The 22,163-nt window shown below is 43.6% G+C and overlaps 1 protein-coding gene across 1 annotated transcript in view; it reads left to right on the forward strand.

Moving 5' to 3' along the window:
* Positions 1-18,808: 18,808 nt before the first annotated feature.
* lrp2b (low density lipoprotein receptor-related protein 2b) overlaps positions 18,809-22,163 on the forward strand; it is a gene marked incomplete at both ends in the record, with an annotated part of 76,722 nt that continues 73,367 nt past the window's right edge. Inside the window, 2 exons of the mRNA XM_080021283.1 lie at positions 18,809-18,875; positions 20,537-20,644. Coding sequence (XP_079877409.1) covers positions 18,809-18,875; positions 20,537-20,644 — 175 coding nt within the window. The remainder of the gene's footprint in view (positions 18,876-20,536; positions 20,645-22,163) is intronic.

The following is a 22,163-nucleotide window of genomic DNA, read 5'->3' on the forward strand; positions in this document are numbered from 1 at the left end:
AATGGACTCAATGGCTGAGGTGTAGAAGTGCACCATCATCGTCTCAGGCAGGTTGAACTTCCTCAGCTGCCGCAGGAAGTACGTCCTCTGCTGGGCTTCCTTGACGATGGAGCTGATGTTCAGCTCCCGCTTGAGGTCCTGGGAGATGATGGTTCCCAGGAAGTGGCAGGACTCCACAGAGTCGACTGGGGAGTCACACAGGGCGATGGGGGTGAGTGGGGCTAGTGTGCACAACCATCTCCACTGTCTTCACAGCGGTGAGCTCCAGGTTGTTCTGGCTGCACCAAGTCACCAGATGGTCAACCTCCCAATTGTAGGCAGACTCATCCCCACCAGAGATGAGCCCAATGAGGGTGGTGTCGTCCGCAAATTTCAGGAGCTTGACAGACTGGTGGCTGGAGGTGCAGCTGTTGGTGTACAGCGTGAAGAGCAGAGGAGAAAGAACACAGCCTTGAGGGGAACTGGTGCTGATGGGCCGGGAGTCAGAGAAGTGTTTAGGCTAAGTATGCTGAGCTCACCAGTGAGTGCCGGAGCAACGGCTGGAAAGCCCGCTGTGAGCCTGTCGAGATCGGGTGCAGAGGTTTCGCAGGTCATTCACTCCAGAGAGTGTTCAAACTCCTTGGTATTAGAGGACTGCAGTTGAGGAGAGCCACTAAGAACATTCTTGAGGCCGCAGAAAAGGCCTCGTGGTGGCTGTGGATCCGTAGGGGGGATCCGCGGTGCGCGCTACTTGTACACAAGCCGGGGGGTTGATCGCCCCTGGTTGGGTCGCCTGGTGGAGGGTGTCCGATGATTAAAGACCCGAAACACCCTGAGAACCCAGGTCTATCGCTGAAGATGTGTGTCCAAGTATCACTGTAAGGTATATTAAAGTTCTACCCAGCTTCACGTGCTGCTTCCTGTCAGACAGGAAATCTGTGATACACCTGCAGGTGGAGTCAGGCACGCTCAGCTGGGAGAGCTTGTCCTGCGGAAGAGCCGGGATGATTGTGTTGAAGGCGGAGCTGAAATCCACAAACAGGATCCTGGCGTAGGTTCCTGAGGAGTCCAGGTGCTGGAGGATGAAGTGGAGGGCCAACTTTACTGCATCGTCTACAGACCTGTTGGCTCCGTAGGCCACTGCAGGGACCAGGAGAGGGTCTGTGATGGATTTGAGGTGGGACAGCACAAGGCGTTCAAAAGACTTCTTCACCACAGGGGTGATGAAGTCTTAATGATGGTGATGGTGGAGGATTTAAAGCAGGCTGGTACATGGCTCATCTCCAGTGAGGTGTTGAAAATGTCGCTAAAATGACACGGCCCAAATACTTCATTGTACACCTTTGTCAGTTATTTAATACATTTTTCAAGAATAAAACTTTCAAAATATATGTGTGGAAAAATCATTTGGATTGAGAGGGGAGGAGTGGTGGCATTTTAGGCAACTGAATGTTTCCATTCACATGATGGGTATAGCAGAAAAAAAAAAGGTCTCGAGTGAAGTACTCTTGGTATCAGTATAATTTTAAGGATACTGGTATTGGGACTGGTATCGTCATTTTATTAACGATACCAAGCCCTACTAATCATGAACACTTACGCAGTCCACAGAGTCCATTTTTCAAGGATCAGCGCCGTTGAGGGCATACCAAAAGTTGTTTCGTCTGATATGCCATTTACTTCATTGCTTTGCCAACCAATGAAGTTGATCATGATTGGATTTACACGATTGGATTTTTTTCATCATGAAATAAATGTTTAGATTTTCAACTCAAAGTGCACCAGATTTTGATGCGTTTAGCTGTTAGCTGTTACAAGGGTTTCAAACTACAGGCCCGGGGACCACATCAGGGCCCCTGAGTCAATTTAATGCAACCTGGTACTGATAATGCCCAAATGTTTATAAGTGTACAGTATATATGTATAAAGGGGGTCTTTAAGGGGTTTAACTGAGCAGGAAGTGTTGATGTGGCCTCCCACTTGAGGAGTGGTTACCGTCAGTTACCGATACTGAAGCTCAATGGTGTGAATAGTAACTGTCTCCGGTATGTCCGATCAGTAACTGTCCAACGAGTGATGAAGCAAAATCAGACAGAGAGACGTTCGATAATGTCCAAATGTATATAAGTGTGTATATATATATATATATTGTGTATATACATACTGTATATACATACATGTACAGGTGTGTTGACGTGGCCTCCCACTTGAGGAGTGGCTCCAGTGAATAAAACTCCCAGTGGGCGACACCTGAGTCCACATCACATCAGGGCAACGCACTGAGCGCTCAGCTCTGCTTCTCACTCTGGGGGAAAAACATTTTTTGGGTTAATTTCAGTGCAAATGCCTAAAATTATGAGGTATTTGATTTTGTTGGGGCTTGCAGTGGCAGTCCTCGGATCAGGTGAGACCCACCTTTTTATTTATTAACTTTACTTTTGATGTTCACTCTCTCTGTTTATTTTTTAATTTTTTTAAGATCTACTTACTAACTTTCTTAACTTAAATGCTTATCTTTTCTTAACCAAATACTAAACTTCAAATAACAGATATGTATAACAAAGGAGTAAAACAGATATGTTGATGGAGTATTTAGTCTGTGTTTATACCTCTTTAGCTGTTGGGTTCAGAGGTAATACCTGGTATCCAGTGCAAGTAGTTGTCTGAGTTTTTACTTCTACCGTGACACAAAATGACTCTAGTAGAAGTAAAAGCATCACTTTGACATATATATATATATATATATATATATATATATATATATATATATATATATATACAGTATATGAGTGGCTGTTAGAATTATACGAAAGTGAAAAAGCTGAAGTGTTTCTTTCGGGATAACAAAAAGAGTCCCATGTTGTAATCCCGCGCGCTGTTTAATGTGCATTAAACTCAGTCGTTTTCAAGGTCGTCAGAGGTAATAAAAGGCTGTGTGGCCACACTGAGGGCAACGTCCACCTCTGTTGATATGAGCTGTTGCTATGTTCCAATAATCTACAAATAATCTCACCTCAGGAAGATACGTTTGTGATGATCCTGATAACAAGTATTGATCATAGCGTGTGTTTTAAACCTTGATACAAAACACTGATATCGCCTTCAACTAAATTAAGGCTTCGTAAGCGCAGGGTTTTTTTTACGTGGTTTAAGAGTAGAGGTACAAGAAGGTAGAGTAGATGTAGATTAGAGGAAAAGTAGAGTAGAGAAGAGGGACATGGAGTAGCGTAGAGTGTAGAGTACAGGGGCGTAGAGGTTAGAATAGAGGATAGGTAGGTAGAGGAAGAGAGCAGAGGTAGAGGAAGGTAGATTAGAGGTCCAGTAGACCTCAACAATAAAAGCAGTCACAATAATAGCAAAACAAACAAGCAAAAAAAGAAAGAAATGATCATGATAATTCTTTTTTCAATTGATTTATGCGCAATTTATTCTCCATATTAATTTATTTTTACAGTGGATAATATTACACTCATATTACGGACATGTTCTTTGATTTGGTTTATTCATTTCAAAATAACCTCAATAAAAGTCTGAATTAAAGAAGGTTTTTGTTTTTTTTATCGACCTACTACAGTTTCCATGGCCTCAACTACTCCAATCGCCACATCCCGACCTACTACAGTTTCCATAGCCTCAACTACTCCAATCGCCACATCCCGACCTACTACAGTTTCCATAGCCTCAACTACTCCAATCGCCACATCCCGACCTACTACAGTTTCCATAGCCTCAACTACTCCAATCGCCACATCCCGACCTACTACAGTTTCCATAGCCTCAACTACTCCAATCGCCACATCCCGACCTACTACAGTTTCCATAGCCTCAACTACTCCAATCGCCACATCCCGACCTACTACAGTTTCCATAGCCTCAACTACTCCAATCGCCACATCCCGACCTACTACAGTTTCCATAGCCTCAACTACTCCAATCGTCACATCCCGACCTACTACAGTTTCCATAGCCTCAACTACTCCAATCGCCACATCCCGACCTACTACAGTTTCCATAGCCTCAACTACTCCAATCGCCACATCCCGACCTACTACAGTTTCCATAGCCTCAACTACTCCAATCGCCACATCCCGACCTACTACAGTTTCCATAGCCTCAACTACTCCAATCGTCACATCCCCACCTGCTACAGTTTCCACAGCCCTAACTACTCCAATCGTCACATCCCCACCTGCTACAGTTTCCATAGCCTCAACTACTCCAATCGTCACATCCCCACCTGCTACAGTTTCCATAGCCTCAACTACTCCAATCGTCACATCCCCACCTGCTACAGATTCCACAGCCTCAGCTACTACAAGTGCCGCACCTTCAACCACAAATGATCCAGCTCCTACAACCCCAGTTCCAGGTCCTATAACACTTACACAACACTCACACTACCTATTTTACTTTGATTCACTTTTGTGCCTTTCTAATGTCAGTGAAACCATCATTGGAGATGTGTTATTCATTGTCTTATTGAAAAATATTTTTCTTTTGTTAATGCTTTGCTTCTGTAGGTCCTTGTGATGGAAGCCCTTGTGGCGGTGGGAGCACATGTCAGGCTCAGTTCAATGGAACCTTCGTCTGCCTGTGCTCTCCTGGCCAAAATTATGACGAAGAGCGGGGACATTGTGAGGATGGTGAGTATCTTTTGTTTCCAAGGGTTTGGGGGAATTCTACTCATATAGAAATACAAATATTGTTTCCGATTACATGTAAAACGCATTGGTCACATGAATTACCCAAGTAGTCCCATGACTAAAAAAGAACTATACACTAACAAACCCCTTTAGACCTGCTATTAATGTGTCTGTAGGGCCGCTGTAGCGCCCCTGTAGCGCCGCTGTAGGGCCGCTGTAGCGCCCCTGTAGCGCCGCTGTAGTGCCGCTGTAGCGCCGCTGCAGCAGCACTGCTGCAGCGCCGTGACGTCCACCCTCTGGCTGGGAGAGAGATGTTCACTTACAAGGGCCGTGGTGCAATTGGCTGATTTTGGAACCTCCAGCCCCAATTCATCCCTCTCAATTACCGCTGTAGCCAGTGCTGCGGGCACACCTTCCCTCCAATCTTTTAGAAGATTTAGGTGGTAAACTTGGGCGGACCCAATGGTGCTCTGGGAATTGCTGCTGGATTTCCCAGATGACACCCAGGACAGGCAGTATAGCGCGATGCATGTCCGCCCAGATGCCTGGCCAATAAAAATGAGCCATTATTCGCTCAAGTGTTTTTTCGTGTTTTTGTAGTTTTTTCTTAAGTGACTGGCCATCGGGTTATAAAGAGCTGCCTGGAAGGCTAAACGCAGACGACTTTTGGGAACCAACAATTGGGCTATCTCTTCTCCTAACAGAGCATCACGGTTTACTCTATAAAATTTATCCCTAATCACCACAAAATACGCAGTGCAGCGTCTGGGCTCACCAACACGCCATCGATTTTATCTACCAGCTCAAAGGCCCCGCAAAGTGTATTGTCCCGCGACTGTTCCAGAGGAAGGTCCTCGATAGGATGGACTAGGGGGTCCGGGGAAGTTCCCATCAGCCGCTGAGCCACGTCGAGGAGCTGCTGGGCGTGCAGGAACGGCCGGCCGGCGGCCTCATAGGGGAGGGACCGGAGGTGCAGGCGGTGGCCTTGTGGCGCTCCCCCGACCGGTTCCATCATCCCCTCCGGACGACAGCGTAGCTCGTCCATTGCTCCAGGGGTAGGGCATGCGCAGCCAGCTGGGCTTCGCCCGAGTGGTGGGGGACTAGCCGCCACGTCTGCTCGCGGTCAGACCAGCCGGCCGCCTGGGCCGTTTGTTCAAAGTTGGCGATGAACGGCACTTGGACCGTCTTTCCTCATCATCTTCTGTAGCGGGGAGACAGGCGGGCCCGGCGATCGTTCCTCGCTCTGTCCGGTGCGTTCCCGGAGTATGACCTGGATGGCCTGCCGGCTCTCTCCTGGTCCTGCTTGCGGATGCTCACTATTTCCTGGAACTGCAGGGCTTGCTGCTCCTGCATTGTGGCGAGGGCCGCCACCATCTTTTCCAGGGGGGGAAGGCATCTGCCACTCTGCCCCCCTTGGCCCGCCACAATGCTTCTTAAGGCTTAAACGTTGGACTGCATCTAAGCCACTGAGAAGCTGCAGCAGATTGGTACGTTTCTCATCAGTAAAGCGTTCAGCGAGGTTGTTGTATGAAAAGTTATTAACGATGGAAACCAACAATTTGATAAAAAGGGGTTGAAAATGAAAAATGTCAAAGTTGTATTGTTTAGGTGGTGGATAGTGCTTGCTCATCACAAAACCAACATATTTTCCACCCACAGCCAAGGTCTTCCCCGGACTTCTCACTGTACCAAGGGATTGTAAACCAACGATACAGGACAAAGATAAAGAAGAATTCAGAACCGTGTCCCAACAGATTATTTCAGAGGTGAGCCTTTGTGTGTCAATATTACCTTCCTTGCAGATGCCAGGTTGATAATGGATTCAATTAACAATAACATAGTAATAACTTATACCTACCCATTGTTATCCATATTCGTTGTGTCCTATTCATATTTATCTAGCTGTACAGTACACCCACCTATATTTAAATGTTATATTTTAATTTCGTAATACCCATAACAATACAAGCAACCACACTGCAGCTTAGTCCCAGCTACTGCTTTTTAACTTGACTTATCCTGTGCATAGTATCACCTTTATTTATTTATTTATTTATTTATGTGTATTTGGTTTTTGCTTTTTTGTTTTCTGAAATTTGCCTATTTCTGTACGTTGGGCTGTTCTTGTTTTATTTTTTTCAGACTGCACATTATTTTTTTGCAAATTGTCACTTCAGCAATGCGACAAATTCCTCGTATGTGAAATTGTACGAAATGGCGAAAAAACAGATTGTGATTCTGAACCAAACATGTTATTTGACTTTGTAAATATAGCTGAATGGAGCGTTCGTCAACACAACTGGACACATCAACTCGAGTGTGCGGGCGCTCCAGTAAGTGACAGAGTATCTGTCCTTCTGTCCATCTTTACGTCTGTCTGTCTGTCTGTCTAACCATCACATTTCATCCCAGGTGTATTATTCCGAGTGAGGCCCGCAGCCTCCGGTCCCTGAGGAATGGTCCCTCCATTAATGCCGAAGTTGAAATCATCTTTACATTAAACGCCCCCGTCTCGACGAAGGTGATCAACCAAGTCATCCAAAGCGCAGCCACTGACAGCGACTCCCCCAACTGTCTGCTCTGTGGGGCGGTGTTCAAAGGTATGTAAGACACACACTGATGGAGGAAAAGGGACCTTCACGCTTCATGCTTCATGCTCTTGTTAATGTAGTTAATTAATGTAGAAGCTCTATCTATCTATCCATACACCCATCCATCCATCCTTCTATCCCAAATAGTATTTCTTAGCTTCATAAATATGAAAAAACGTTTAAGCAGGGATACAGGCAATATCATTCGGCAACGCCAACTGTTTGTTTCAACAGGCAGTCAACAAACAAACGAGTCGGCCTAATTTGAGATGTGTTTTACATTTATTGACTATTTTCAATGTATTCTACCTAGTCCTTGAAGAGTTGTAAATAGAGCATTTTTTTAAATATCAGATTATTAGATATCAAACTTTATTCAGATGGAAATGCACGCAAATGCATGTGTTCTTAGCCAAGATTTCAAGATGTTTATTTGTCACATACATATACATACAAGCATACATACATGTAGTGAAATGACATCCTCGTAAACAGTTTGGGAACCCATGAGCTAACATAATGCTTGTTGTAGCTTAGATCACAAAACGTGTTTTGGCTTTTCTTTGTTTTTACTGTAATTGCATTTCATTGCTTCCTTTCTCCGCAGACACTCCTGTGTGCAATAGAAATCCCTGTTCTGTAGAAACAACTATGTGCAAAAACACAAACAATGGCATCGCCTTCTGTGAATGTCAAGCCGGTTACATCATGCAGATTGTCAGCAACAAAATATGCGGAGGTGATATTTCTTTAAATACTTGATAATGTTAATTTACAGATGAATGTATGTGTGTGTTTGGATGTGTGTAGCAGCCATAACTATGATCTCAATGTTCACACGTTTAAAGTTAAAATCTTTGAACAAGCAGACATTATTTGTGTTTAAATAAAAATTTTCTTCTTATTTCAGCTTGTCCCAGCGGTCAAATGGCAATAGGAAACAGCAGTTGTGATGAGTATGTGCTTAAAAGTCATTCTTAGTTTTACAATTTTCATTCAGCCAAAAAAAAACAAAAAAAAAACTTTCAAACTACAATATTTACACACTTGATTTACACATTCTGATGTGACCTGAGCGGACAGGATCGCTCAGAAAGTAAACAGAATAAAACGGGATTTGCTGAGATTTTCGATCCGGTATTAAATTGTGATCCAGTTCTGCTGTCGTAAATTCAAGCTGAATTTAAACACATTCAGGTTTGGTAAGTGCCACGCAAAATACCTTTCCATGTCGCACTGTAGTCGCCAACAATGTAGAGCTGAATTTACACTGAATGTGAAAATGTATTTGACAGTTGGATCCTACCGAATATGGTGACGTCCAATGTTAACGTTAATAACGTTGTTATTTTATATACGTAACCTATTTACTTCGTTTTAGCCCAGTTCCAATTTAAAGAAAAAACTTCCAGGTGCACCACCTCAGTGCGTCGTAGCTTTTTGCATCCTTTTTCTTTCCTCCCTCATTTACTGCCATAACTATGACAGGAAGAGGCCATGTGCCCAGTCGCTGTTCCAGCTTTCCTGGACCTAATTAACTCTGTTTTTTTGATACATGTTGTCGACTGATGTTTATGTTTTGGCGTGTACATGTTGTTTATTCCATGTTTATGTTTTTCAACGTCCATGTTGTTGTTTGTTTCCAATTATGTATGTTTTTCCGTGTACATGTTTGTGGCAGTTCCGCTTGCCACACGCCAACCAAGTGGAGTTTTCATGGCCCTCCAGCACAGAGACACAGAAGACGATGGGTTGTAGACATGAGTTTATTGTAGAGAGGAGGCTAGGTGGAATAAGCCAGGAGCAGATAGAACATGTCATGACAGGGCGCCTATCCTGAGTGAGTGTGAGGATAGGGGTTTTAACCTGTTACTCCCCAGCCATACCAACGAGCAACAGGTATGCAGCCACTCTGATCCCAATCACCCAGATCCAGGCCGGGTGTGGCTGCTCAAACCATCCCATCCCCACACCACAATGTTGTTGTTTGTTTCTCTGTTTATATTTTTCCGTGTACATGTTGTTTGGTTCTATGTTTATTTGTCTCACCCGTGGTGATTCTCCCCTCTTGGAGTAGTGATCAGTTGTTTATAAACCCAAACATGGTAAAATAGTTCACCAAAGAGGGGGGTTGGGTGCGGGTCAGTGTAACAGAAAACTGTGCTCTTGTCATCCTCCAGGTCGTCCACAGGACAGAGTTATTGCACCAGTTCTTGATGATTTAATAATTAATAAAGCGTTGCATTGAAGGTTGAGAACTTGAACTCCACTTGCAGACTAACACATGTCCTAGATGCAAGAGCACAAATACTCCGTGTTGTATGTCCAAAAAAAAAAAAGGAAAAAAAAGTTACTTACGGTCGTCGTGTCGAAACTGAATTTGTCGCAAGAGTTGAACATTTTTAATACATCCCGGAGCACCACCTCAGTGCGTCGTAGCTTTTTGCTTGTGTAATCAAACTCTTCATGGGAATAAATGGACTTTGTTGTTGTCATTTGTCGGATTCAGTGTAAAGCCGGCTTAAAAGTAAACCAAGAGATGGGAAACAGAGAAATTGGCCACCGGGGGCAGTGGAAGTGCAAAATGAATCCGCCTTTGGACCTGGATGCTGAGAAAAAGCGTTGCAGTAGTTCTAGCGTAATCCACCCAACAGGGACGATCTTATGGATTGCCACTTTAAAATGATGTAGCGTGTGGGGAAAACGCAAATTAAAACCAGATTTCATCTAAGAGCATAAATTAAATGCACACTGACTTGTGCATGCACGCATGCGAGTATTGAGCCGCATATGTTGAAATGCGAGTTTCACGGCATCTGCCTTGTGTCTGTGTTTTTTCTCTTTTTCAGTTGTTCATTTGGTCGATCTGGATTTAACTGCAACGAATGTGAGTACCGACTGACACTAGACAAAAAAAAAATGCTTTGCTTATTTAAATGATTACAGTACATCTCAATTTAAAGTGGTCATCCCAGCCACCTCCAGAATCTCAAATCTTTCATTTCAGTTCATTGGAGAGTAAATGAATCCTCCATCCAAATGAGAGTCTTCGTAAGAGTTGCTTGATGATTGTAGCCCCGTAGCTGAGGCTCATTTGTCCGTTTGCGTCCTCCCTGATCATGTCTTTTTTTTATTTTGTTTGTTTTTAGCCTGGGAGCTGCTGTTGGTGGTGATTGGCTCAGTGTTTGGAGGACTGCTGCTCATCGTGACCGTTGTCCTGGCCGTGATGTCCAGTCGGTGAGTCTACCTGGTTACCATGGCGATCACCACACACACTCTTTGCGTTGCGTCATCCATTTACCCGGTACTTTAAAAGAAACAGCCATTCAATGTGTTTGTGTTCTGTATGTGCTTCTTTATATGCTGTCTCCGTTGTTGGTGGCGGGGTCCACCTTTTCTGGCACAAATGCAAAGATCCGGCACGGTAAATTTTACAAACCAATTGTACCATTTTAAAGCCAAGACGAGGGTAAACCAGATGTTGGGGAAAATAAACCTCAAATGATTTTGAGTGGAGTTCTTCGACCTGTAGTGTGATCCACCCAACAAAGACGATCTGATGGATTACCACTTTAAGCTGTTCATGACTTTCAGTGCTCACTGTCTTTCTCCATTACTTATGTCTTTCTTTATTTCTTATTCTTTATTCCTTATGAAATGCCCTGCAATAACTGCAATACATTGTCAATAATTTGGACCTTTCATCCAGATTTATATATCCAACTAGGTTTACACTCAGTACTAGTAACTTGCTGCCACTTAGCGCCTGCCATAGCCACTTCATTTATCTTGTGCATGGATCACATTCTGAAAGTGATCCATGCACATCCATCTCCAACATGAAAGCGTACTTGGCCAAAATAAAGCAGATTCTGATTCTGCTGATCTAAATATCCCGATGTTCAACCGGATCCTGTGTCCATTGGAACTAAAACGTGACAATGAAAATGTGACTTTCTCTTCAGACACTTAAAGTACTCCAGGGCAGGGCAAACGGACACTAAAACTCAGGCTCAGCCCTACGTCAGCCACCCTCCGTCTGCCAATGCTGCGGCGATGAGCCATGCGTCGGGCAACGGCAATGCTGCCTTCCCCGCCGCTGGGGTCCCCAGGATCCCGAGGGCTACGTCCACCAACAGCTGGGAGCGTGGCACCAACTTGGAGATGATCCCGAGCGACAGCCGGCAGAACCTGTTGCCCATGGTCAGCAACTCGGTGAGTAGAACCAGGCGGGGTTATTATTATTATTATTATTATTATTATTATTATTATTATTATCGTTTTATTATTATTACACTACTGGAGGCAATCTTTTTGCCCTCACAATGAATTGTGGCATACGTTTGCCAAAATATTATGCTGTGTTTGTGTATTAAGATATTTTGGCGGATGCAGTAGTAGTGTGTCATGCGGTACTTTTCACATACTATTTGCTGCATACTATGGTTTTCAGTCATACCAAACACTGTATTGGCTCAGTACTAAACACTACACTAGGATGACATTTGGATGCAGCGTTTGTGTTTGACTGGAAATGTTAAAAAGGGTAAAGAAAGAAAGAAATATAGTGTTGATATCGTATACCTTTATATTGATATCAAATCAATAAAGGTATTCAGGTGCATTTGGTATAAATGGGCGAACAGGGCTAAGCCCTCCCCATAGTTTTTTGAGGAAAAAGATGAGAAAATAAGTTTAAACTAAAATACCCTTGTAGAGCACATGTCCTCATATTCCATGTGGTGAAAAAGAATAAAAACACAGGGTCTGAGTAATGTCAGGTTGGGGCTGGAGGGTCTAATTCCTCACTAGCCCCAAATTCTGCAGCATATTATTCTGCATATAATCTGTCGCGTGTTGCAAAAACAACATAAATGACACAGTGACACCCCCCCGCCCTAAATTTTGATAAACTTTAGCCCATTTATTTGAATACTTTCATTCCATCGGTTGAAACAACGCGATGGAAGGTTTGGCTCTGGATCGGTGAGTCGAGGGTTTAGCATTAGCATCGATATGAACGCTGTTGGCTGCTTCATCAAAAATCCAGTTTCCTGTTTTATAAAACATACAAAACATTTTATCAGCGAAAATATAAAAGCAGCGATGCAGTCGAACTGTCCGCTCGATGAAGGTTCCAGCTCTATGAAGACACAACAAACGGTAGGGAAGGTGTATAGGCTGTGGATGGTTTTATTATATAGTGATATTAATGGAGTGACATTTTCACACCGCGTTCCAAATTATTATGCAAATGAAATTTTTCTCTGAATTTTCTAAATAGCCGATGCAAATGACAGTCAGTATAATTTTCAAGTCATCAACCGTTATGGTTTAATTCCAGTGTTATTGAACAAACCTCCCAATGATAACAGTATTTTCAAAAATTAAAAACTCAAAAAGTACTGTTCCAAATTATGCACAACAGAGTTTCAAAACATTTTATAGGTTGTCAAGAGCTGAAAATGGTCATTTGTTGAATTTGCAGCATTAGGAGGTCATATTGACTGAAATCAAAAGCTATTTCAATCAAAAACTTCTTAACAGGCCAAGTTACATGTTAACATAGGAGCCCTTCTTTGATATCACCTTGAATTTCTTTGCAGGACGTCAGAATAGCCTCCCAGAGCTGCTGTTTTAATGCAAACTGCCTCCCACCCTCATAGATCTTTTGCTTGAGGATGCTCCAAAGGTTCTCAATAGGGTTGAGGTCAGGGGAGGATGGGGGCCACACCATGAGTTTCTCTCCTTTTATGACCATAGCAGCCAATGACACAGAGGTATTCTTTGCAGCATGAGATGGTGCATTGTCAGGCATGAAGATGATTTTGCTACGGAAGGCACGGTTCTTCCTGCCGAGGTCATATTCACACCTTCAGGGACCCTAAAGGGGCCCACCAGCTCTCTCCCCATGTTTCCGGCCCAAAACATGACTCCGCCTCCTCCTTGCTGACGTTGCAGCCTTGTTGGGACGTGGTGGCCATCCACCAACTATCCACTACTCCATCCATCTGCACCATCCAGGGTTGCACGGCACTCATCAGTAAACAAGACTGCTTGAAAATGAGTCTTCATGTATTTCTGGGCCCAATGCAACCGTTTCTGCTTGTGAGCATTGGTTAGGAGGGGCTTAATAGTAGGTTTATGCACAACTTCAAGCCTCTGGAGGATCCTACACCTTGAGGTTGGCGGGACTCGAGGCACCAGCAGCTTCAAATACCTGTTTGCTGCTTTGTAATGGCATTTTAGCAGCTGCTCTCTGAATCCCATGAATTTGTCCGGCAGAAACCTTCCTCATTCTGCCTTTATCTGCACCAACCCATCTGTGCTCTGAATCAGCCACAAATCTCTTCACAGTACCATGATCACTCTTAAGTTTTTGTGAAATATCTAATGTTTTCATACCTTGTCCAAGGAATTGCACTATTTGATGCTTTTTGGCAGCAGAGAGATCCTATTTCTTTCCCATGTTGCTTGAAACCTGTGGCTGCTTAATAATATGGAACGTCCTTCTTAAGTAGTTTTCCTTTAATGGGTCTCACCTGGCAAACTAATTATCACAGGTGTCTGAGATTGATTTCAGTGATCCAAAGAGCCCTGAGACACAACACCATCCATGAGTTTAATTGAAAAACAAAAAATGTAATGTTTATGACACTTAAATCCAATTTGCATAATAATTTGGAATGCGGTGTAGCATTAAATGTTGTGGACACATGGTCATTACTTGGAGGTGTACTTCGCCACTTAGTTGAGCAGTTATTTTTCGCAGCTGATGCTCAGTTCACATCAATCGCCATTTTGTACCAAAACCAAAGTGCAGCGTCGCCCCCCTGGAGGTGTTCCCTTCAAGCACAATTAACCATTCGTCAGCCGCACAACTGATGTTCCCCCTTTTTACTTTCCAGCGTTCGTCCGATGACGCCAAGGGCGAACCAAGGAGGGCGAACCCGCTCGCTCCGAACCGAGCGGAGTTCAACCCCTACGTGCAGAGCCGGGCCCAGGGCAATCCTTACGGGCAGAGCCGCGCCCAGATCAACCCCTACGCCATCAATCGCCCCCAGATCAACCCCAACGCTCAGAGCCGAGGCCTGAGCAACCCCTACTACATGCACGACGACGGGAGGCATTACATCTGAGTCACAGCGTTTAGCCACGGAGTGACACTCCCGCATTTTATGATTTGATGCAACTTCGCACCTTCTTCCTGGACCTGCACTGGAACGCATACTAAACACAGGGAGTGGTTTTCCCCTTCTGTCATGTTGGTTGTTTTGGTTCCCGGCTGGCATCTGTGCTGTAAATCACCATGTGTATTAATGACACGCGACATCAGTCGTCACCATGGAAGACCATCGGCAATTTTCGTGAGTCATAAATAATTGATCGGAAACCGTAACCACCACGATGTCACACATGCTGTTTGGATTTAGCCTAATTTGAACGCCCCTCATTTAGGAATGTGTGCCTTTTTTAATTATTGATTCCTAATTTCCCTCTCTCATGTGATCCTGGCATTACATTTGCTGTGTGACGATTTTTGGACGTCTCGTAATGATCAGTATGATTTTTAGCCCGAGCTGAGGATACAGCAATAATTTGACTTGTTTACTGTGGATGTCCCCAATGAGGACTGGAAGTCCGTAACATTATCTGGTTGTTATTCTCTTTTTTTTTTAAGCCATAATTATTATATCAATGTTTTGGCTGGCACTTTATGAGAAAACAACCGTTCAATGTATTTATGTCATGCATGGGATCATCTATTGCTGTTTCCATCGTGGGTGGCGGGGTCCGCCTTTTAAACTCGTATGTCGAGGAGAAACCGTTGTAGTGGTTATGCCGTGATCCAATCAACACAGAGGATCTTATGGATTTGCACTTAAAATGACGTAGTGCGTGAGGAAAAACACTCATCAAAAACCAGATCTCATCTTCAGAGCATGAATTCAATGCACAGCCCACACACACAGATTTGTGGAAGGTTTCCGTAAGTGGATTTTGACTAATATCTAAACCGTATATAAACAGTATGTATTGAGCAGTATATGTTGAAATCTCTCTGGTGTCCGTGTGTACTTCTGGAAACTAACCAAGTGTTAAAATATTCAAAGTAAGCTAGGTTTCGTTAGTTCTGACGGACAACCTGGGTGACGCTTTTCGCTTCCGCGCTCCGATTGGTCGGCTCACTCAAGCAGCCAAACCCACCGGCTCGGCCTGCTTCGCTTCGAATTCAAATTCATCGCTTTCCATGTTTCAAAACTCTGAATGTTGCGTGTCGGAAAATGGATCGTAAAAGATATATGGTTTTTTTTTTGTTCTGCTGTATGATCAAGATAAGCCATACCCAATAAACTAACCACCGTGAAGAAAGTGGAAAATGGAATGCCAAGTTGTTGCCTCTATTTGCTCCGAGTTACAGAGTCCAAAGTTGATTTCACGACACATCTTTGTTGTGCAAGCGCTTCTTGGAATGTCCTTATCGCAGCTGGCATAATAATGTTGCACAACGTTTAGTGCGGGGTGGATCCCTCCGTTCTCTCTGGTGCCGCTGGATGCGGTCTACAACCTGAACGTTTTTCTGATAGAAAGGTCAGGGCAGTTGGCGTAACGGATCTGGATGTAAAGTGATTGCCTGGCCCTCCGGCTGCGATATCCCAGGGAGACGTGACATCTGGAACACCTCCGACAAGCGTTGGGCGTGGTCCACGGATGTCCGGGATGAAGGTTGGCTTCGCGTTAGGTTTGGTGTTAGGCAGAAATGGCTGAGTTTCAGTCTCTGTGGCTGACAACAGGCTGAGATAAGACAGCCATTTACAAACCAATTGGGGGTCATAAGGAAGCTGGGAGCGCAGGCCACACCTGAGTTTCCTACACCAGGACAAATCCTTAAGCAATTTTCATTGTTTTACGATTTAATGACGGCCGGGTATAATGGTTGCACAGGATCTTTTTATTTTTTTATTTTTATGGATATATTCATTCCGTAAGCATTTTTTACAAAATGTTCTCCCTCTTCCCATCCTAACTTCAAGTCCCACATACAACACAATAAGGGATTAGAAGAGAACATTTGACAATTAAAATAAATATCTATTTTTTAAAAACAAATAAAAACAATACAATACAAAATATAATTATACGTTTAAAGAAAAGATATTTGGTTAAACCCTGTGACCCATCAAGCAATTTGATTGAATTAAATAATAAATAAACAAATTTAAATAAATAAATAAACAAACATGAGAACAGAAGAGATTACTGGAATAATGCACAGGATCTTCTAAAGCAGCACCATACCTAAAGGTAGAATGAGATGAAGTGTTTTCAAACCTGCTGTATATTCTCATGAAAGGTGTGCTCCAGAACAATCGGGGGAAACTGGATTGGAGGCCATATGCCCTTCTCAAATCATCTCAAAGAAAGATGATTTTACTGTATTCCCAGAATGTTCACATATTAGGCTGAGCAGAGCAGGACTTGGGGAGAAATTGTCAGTTTAACGATCCTCCCTCCTTCCTTCAAAGAGCAATTGAGTGTAATTTGGATTCAAAGCGCGCTTCCTCTGCTCCTTTTTACACATGTTAATATATCTGATATCTGACGTTCCCAAAACACGTTTTTGAATTTTTCTTTTGCTGAAAATACTACTCAGATGATGCATTACAGCCATTCTAACATGCGTCCAATCCACCCTGTCTGAAAACGGGGCTGATTCAGTGGGTGGAGCCGCCCTCCCGAGACCCCTAGTCATGCGAGCCAATGGCGTTTACTTTTTTTTACTTTTGTACTCTGTTACTTTCACTGATTTCACCTTATCATTCCACCAAAATGTGTTTCTGGGGGGTGGGGGAACTATGTGATTGTCACCAGACTGGTCTCCAAGCTCGGGGAACTCGGACTGAACACCTTCCTATGAAACCAGGGGTCCTCGACCGGCAGACGCCCGGCGCCGAGGCCGGGCAGCTACACCTCAAACTCTCTCATCGTCGACGCAGGCGTCCCCCAAGGCAGTGTGCTGGGCCCCAGGCTGTTTCCTCAAACACGACCCCGGCACCATAGTAACATACGTTTGAGGGCGGTGCTGGTCACCGACAACGGCGACAAGGCCTACCCGGAACAGATGGAGGAACAAGGGCCCCCTGAGTGGGAGCGGCAGAGCAACTACACCCCGGCTACAGGTACCTTGGCGTTCACATCCCTGGGGACCACACGTGGACACCGACACGCCTACACCCTGGTGAAGAAGCCTTTACTCCAGAAAGCCTTCACCTCCCTTTACTTCCCATATAGGGAAGCGCAGGGGGAGCGCTGAACATGATAGTAAACAGTGCTCTCACGCCCTCTAGTGGCGGGTTCCAGTACAACACCTAATTCAAGCCATTCCCCTTCACTGATGTGCAGACAGGGTCGCAGAACATTGAGCTTGGAAATTTATATCTTATATTTCTATATAATACATTTCAAAGATTCAATGATTACAAATATTTATTTGTCACATACATATTGCACTGTACAACATCTAGTCAATGTTTTTTGGCAACCTCCAGACACTGTGCCGGGCATAGTACAAACAGAAAACATTTATAAATATAAAATAAAAATATTGTAATAACAAAATAGGAATAAGTTATAAAATTGAAATATAGATTAAAAAAAAAAAATACAGACTTAAAAAGAAAAATATAAACAACAGAACCTATGGATACAAGCATATACAAATATAAACATATTTCTATGTATCTATGTGTATGTATATATTTGCATATCTATATATATATATGTATGAATATAGAATATATCCGGAGCTCAAATGAGCACAAATGCTAATTAGTTCGATACATTTTGTATTTTTGCTCATTGAGATGGGATCAACATATTTTTGATTGAAAATGGATGATTAAAAATAAAGTTAACTTAAGTGTTACAAGGGCTTAATGGCACCCTGATGGTGGCATCACCCATACACAGTGATTGCAGTGGAAGTGGGGGGGGGTTGTACTTTGAGAATGAATGAACCTTTGACCTTCATTCTGTGAAAATAGAATAAGAGAACTTCCTTCACTTCTTAACACGGCCTTCAGGAAATTAAATCCATGCAAATTGTTGTTGAATATTTGATTCGTGGAATATTCCAAATTAGGATGTGGGGGTAGGGCAATGAGGAAACAGATGAAAAAAATATACATCTATGAAATATACATCTAAAATAAAAACACACTGTTTTTATTTGTTGGCAGCTTGTGAGAGGTGCAGGTGCCATCCGGGGCGTGTTGCATTGCCCTGACCACCGCATGGTCGCCGGTCAGGGCAGTTCAACACGTGAGCTGCCTGCCACATAACTCCCACACTAAAAAACCTCTGGTGCTGTTTTTCTGCTGAGGTCGACAGCATCGCAGCCGGTAAAAGTTAATCTTAGATGAAGTTTACGCAAAACACAGAGGGCCATAAAACGCACAAGTCGGTCGGACCCCTGGGTCATTTGGAGCCAGGCATCCCGGTCCCGAAGTCACCGCTTTTTCGTTTAGAGGGGGGTGAAGCCGATTCGGCGGACTGCGGAATTCGAAGAGCCCCGGGAGGAAGGAGATCTAAATGATGGACCGTAAAGGTCTCCAGGCTCTGGGCATCATCTTCATCTTCCAAGGAATTCAGCTTGTTCAAGGTAGGGATGTTTTTATAAAAAAACAAAAAACAAAAACAACATTGTTTTTTTAAATGATTTCATACAATAGATATTTTAGGATCGTATAATTGTATATTGGTTATATAACGTGATATAGAATTGCAACGGAATGTATTACATATTTATCTCGTTTGTTTTTTTATTTTGTTTTATTTATGTGGTCTACGCACAGTGAAAGACAAACAAAAACATGAGATAGGGGTCATTGGATCAACTTAGAAAAATGACTTTAATTAGTTAAACCTCTATATTTTTTAAAGCTTTTCTCAGCTTAGAATTGACACTTTATTCATTTAACTTCAAGTTGAGAAAACCTAAAAAAAGATCTAGGTTTTTACGTATATATGTATACAGTATATATATGTATATACTGTATATTAAGAGTTGATCCAATGACTCCAATATAATTTTTTTTCCCCCCCATTTTTCAGTGTGTATAGACAATATGCAAATAAAAAACAAAAAAAAACAAAAAAAAAACAAAACAGACAAAACTAATATAGCAGAAATATTTTACATATTCTTTTGCGATTCAATTTCACGTTATAGAACCATTATACAATCGACCCGTTCTCTCGGTGCATGGAGACGTCGTCTTCACCCTGCGGTTCCATTGTGTTATGATGACCATTTAATTCGTATTTGAACGGTCTGGGAAGCGCCCGCTCTGAATCCTGAAGTGCGATTTGCCACCGGTGACTCACTGATAACTGACATTTCTCCCCAAAGTGAAAGTCTAAGCGGTCGACTCCTCCCGTGGAAATGAAACCACCCGCGTCGCTCCATCGGCTGGCTGATCCGAAGCCGCCCCGAGGAGGTCATCGTGGGGGTTTTTAACGATTGAACGGCCGGCCGCGTTGAGCTGCGTCACGTGGGGTGTGAAGGGTCGGGGGTCGGGTCATAAACTCGGCGACTCCTCACACCAGGGAGCGGTGGAGGCTGCGACCATCTGATGACGTCGTCACAGTCACGTGCCGATACTGCACATGCACATGGCCGGAAAATCACTCTACTACGATGACTTTATTGTGAATTATCTGTTAATTCTATCCATCTATCTATCCATCTATCTACCTATCCATCCATCTATATATCCATCTATCTATCTATCTATCCATCCATCCATCTATCTATCCATCTATCCATCTATCTATCCATCTATCTACCTATCCATCCATCTATATATCCATCTATCTATCTATCTATCTATCTATCCATCTATATATCCATCTATCTATCTATCTATCTATCTATCTATCTATCTATCTATCCATCCATCTATATATCCATCTATCTATCTATCTATCTATCTATCCATCTATCCATCTATCTATCTATCTATCCATCTATCTATCTATCTATCATCTATCTATCTATCCATCTATCTATCCATCTATCTATCCATCTATCATCTATCTATCCATCTATCTATCTATCCATCTATCATCTATCCATCCATCTATCTATCTATCTATCATCTATCTATCCATCTATCTATCTACCTACTTATCCATCTATCTATCTATCTATCCATCTATCCATCCATCCATCTATCTATCTATCTATCCATCTATCCATCTATCATCTATCCATCTATCTATCTATCTATCCATCTATCTATCATCCATCCATCCATCCAGGTTGTAGTAATGCAGAGTTCCAGTGCTCCAGTGGACAGTGTATTGACATCGACTGGAGATGTGATGGAACTAAAGACTGCACGGACGACTCTGACGAACTCAACTGCCGTGAGTATCCAAACAGATGCTATTCAGTTCAATGTCAAAGGGACGCATTCACATGCTGCCTAAAAATAATAATAAAAAAATGTTATATATAAAAACATTTGTTTTTTAAATGAAAGTCAGATGATATAAAACTAGTATATACGTCAGTTTGGTGGCAGTGCCGTTGGGACACACTAGGTGGCGCTGTGACATCATCTTCCTTCCATTGAACAGACGCGTTCCAGGTTTCCGTCCCGAGGCCTTTTCGTGGGTCTTGAAATAAAGTCCTGAAGTTTATCCACAAATCATTTCTGTCGATCGGAAAACTCGGATCCGATCTTTTTAAACTAAGTAAAAAAAAAAAAAACAACAACAACAAAAAAACAAAACATTTAATGACTGGGAACTAAATTCAAAGTTAAAAAATAAATCAAATGAAGAAAAAGGCCGAAGCGTCCGTCCCAGCTCATCCAGAATGTGACCGATTTAAGTGTTTGAATTCCACCCCGAAGTAAATAAATGCACCGACGAACGGAACGACCCCTTTCGACCGAGTGAGCCGCCAGGAACCGAATCTCAGGAACGGAGGAGTCGAAAGCCTTCAACTGCCGCGGAGCGTCCGTGGAACTCGGGCTCGAACGGACGGGTGCTGCCGTTCGGCCGGGGACGTGCGGGACCACCCGGGGACCCGGGGGCCTTCCACGCGAGGGCCGAGTTTCTGCTGTTTGTCTACGTTTTACTCCAGTCGGAGAGGTTTCCACTCCACGCCGCGGTGCCGCCGCCCGCGGCCGGGGCCCGTGTCGCATCCAATTAACCGCACTAGCTTGCAATTCGAGTCCGCGTCCGGCGGCGGCGGCGGCGGCCATCTTTGGGAAGCGTGAAACTTCCCTCCCTAAACACTTTCGACTCGACTCCCATCACGGAAACGTACGTAGAACAAGTGTACGTATCCGGATGTTTCGCCCCAACTGGTGAAGACGACATTGCTTTCTGAGTTTAGCTCCTATTCCGCTGCCGGGTGACGTCCGCGGAATCCGGTGTCGCGCCAAGGAGCCGTTGCCGTCCGCCCAAGAGCCGTTGCCGTCCGCCGGGTGGGTTTCAACGCGTGAACCACAAGCCTCAGGAGCGAAACCCGGTCGTTTTGAGGCACAAAACGACTTTCCAGCCACGCGGTGGGAGCTGCGGTCATTCCACTTTGGCAAGTGAAAGTGGGAAAGCAGCATTTTAAGGTTTGGGAAGTGCAAAACTGCATTTGATGGGTTGTGCTGTCCATTTAAATACATTTAAACGGGTAAAACGAGACGGGCTCCGCTGTAATCTCCAAAACATAACCCTCACGCACGAAACCAAGTTATTTCGAGGCATAAACAATCACTATAAGGTGATTTATGCCTCAGAATAACTTGGATTCGTTCGAGGTAGACGCTGCAATCACCTTTCGCCGGACGATCACTCTTTGGCGCCTCGGCCTCTATCGGTGGAGATGAACTTTAATATTTTGGAATGGAATCTTCTGCTAAACTTGTCCCAATTTGGGGGG

The sequence above is a fragment of the Zeus faber genome, assembly GCF_960531495.2.
Source record: "Zeus faber genome assembly, chromosome: 20".
Classification (NCBI taxonomy): Eukaryota; Metazoa; Chordata; class Actinopteri; order Zeiformes; family Zeidae; genus Zeus; species Zeus faber.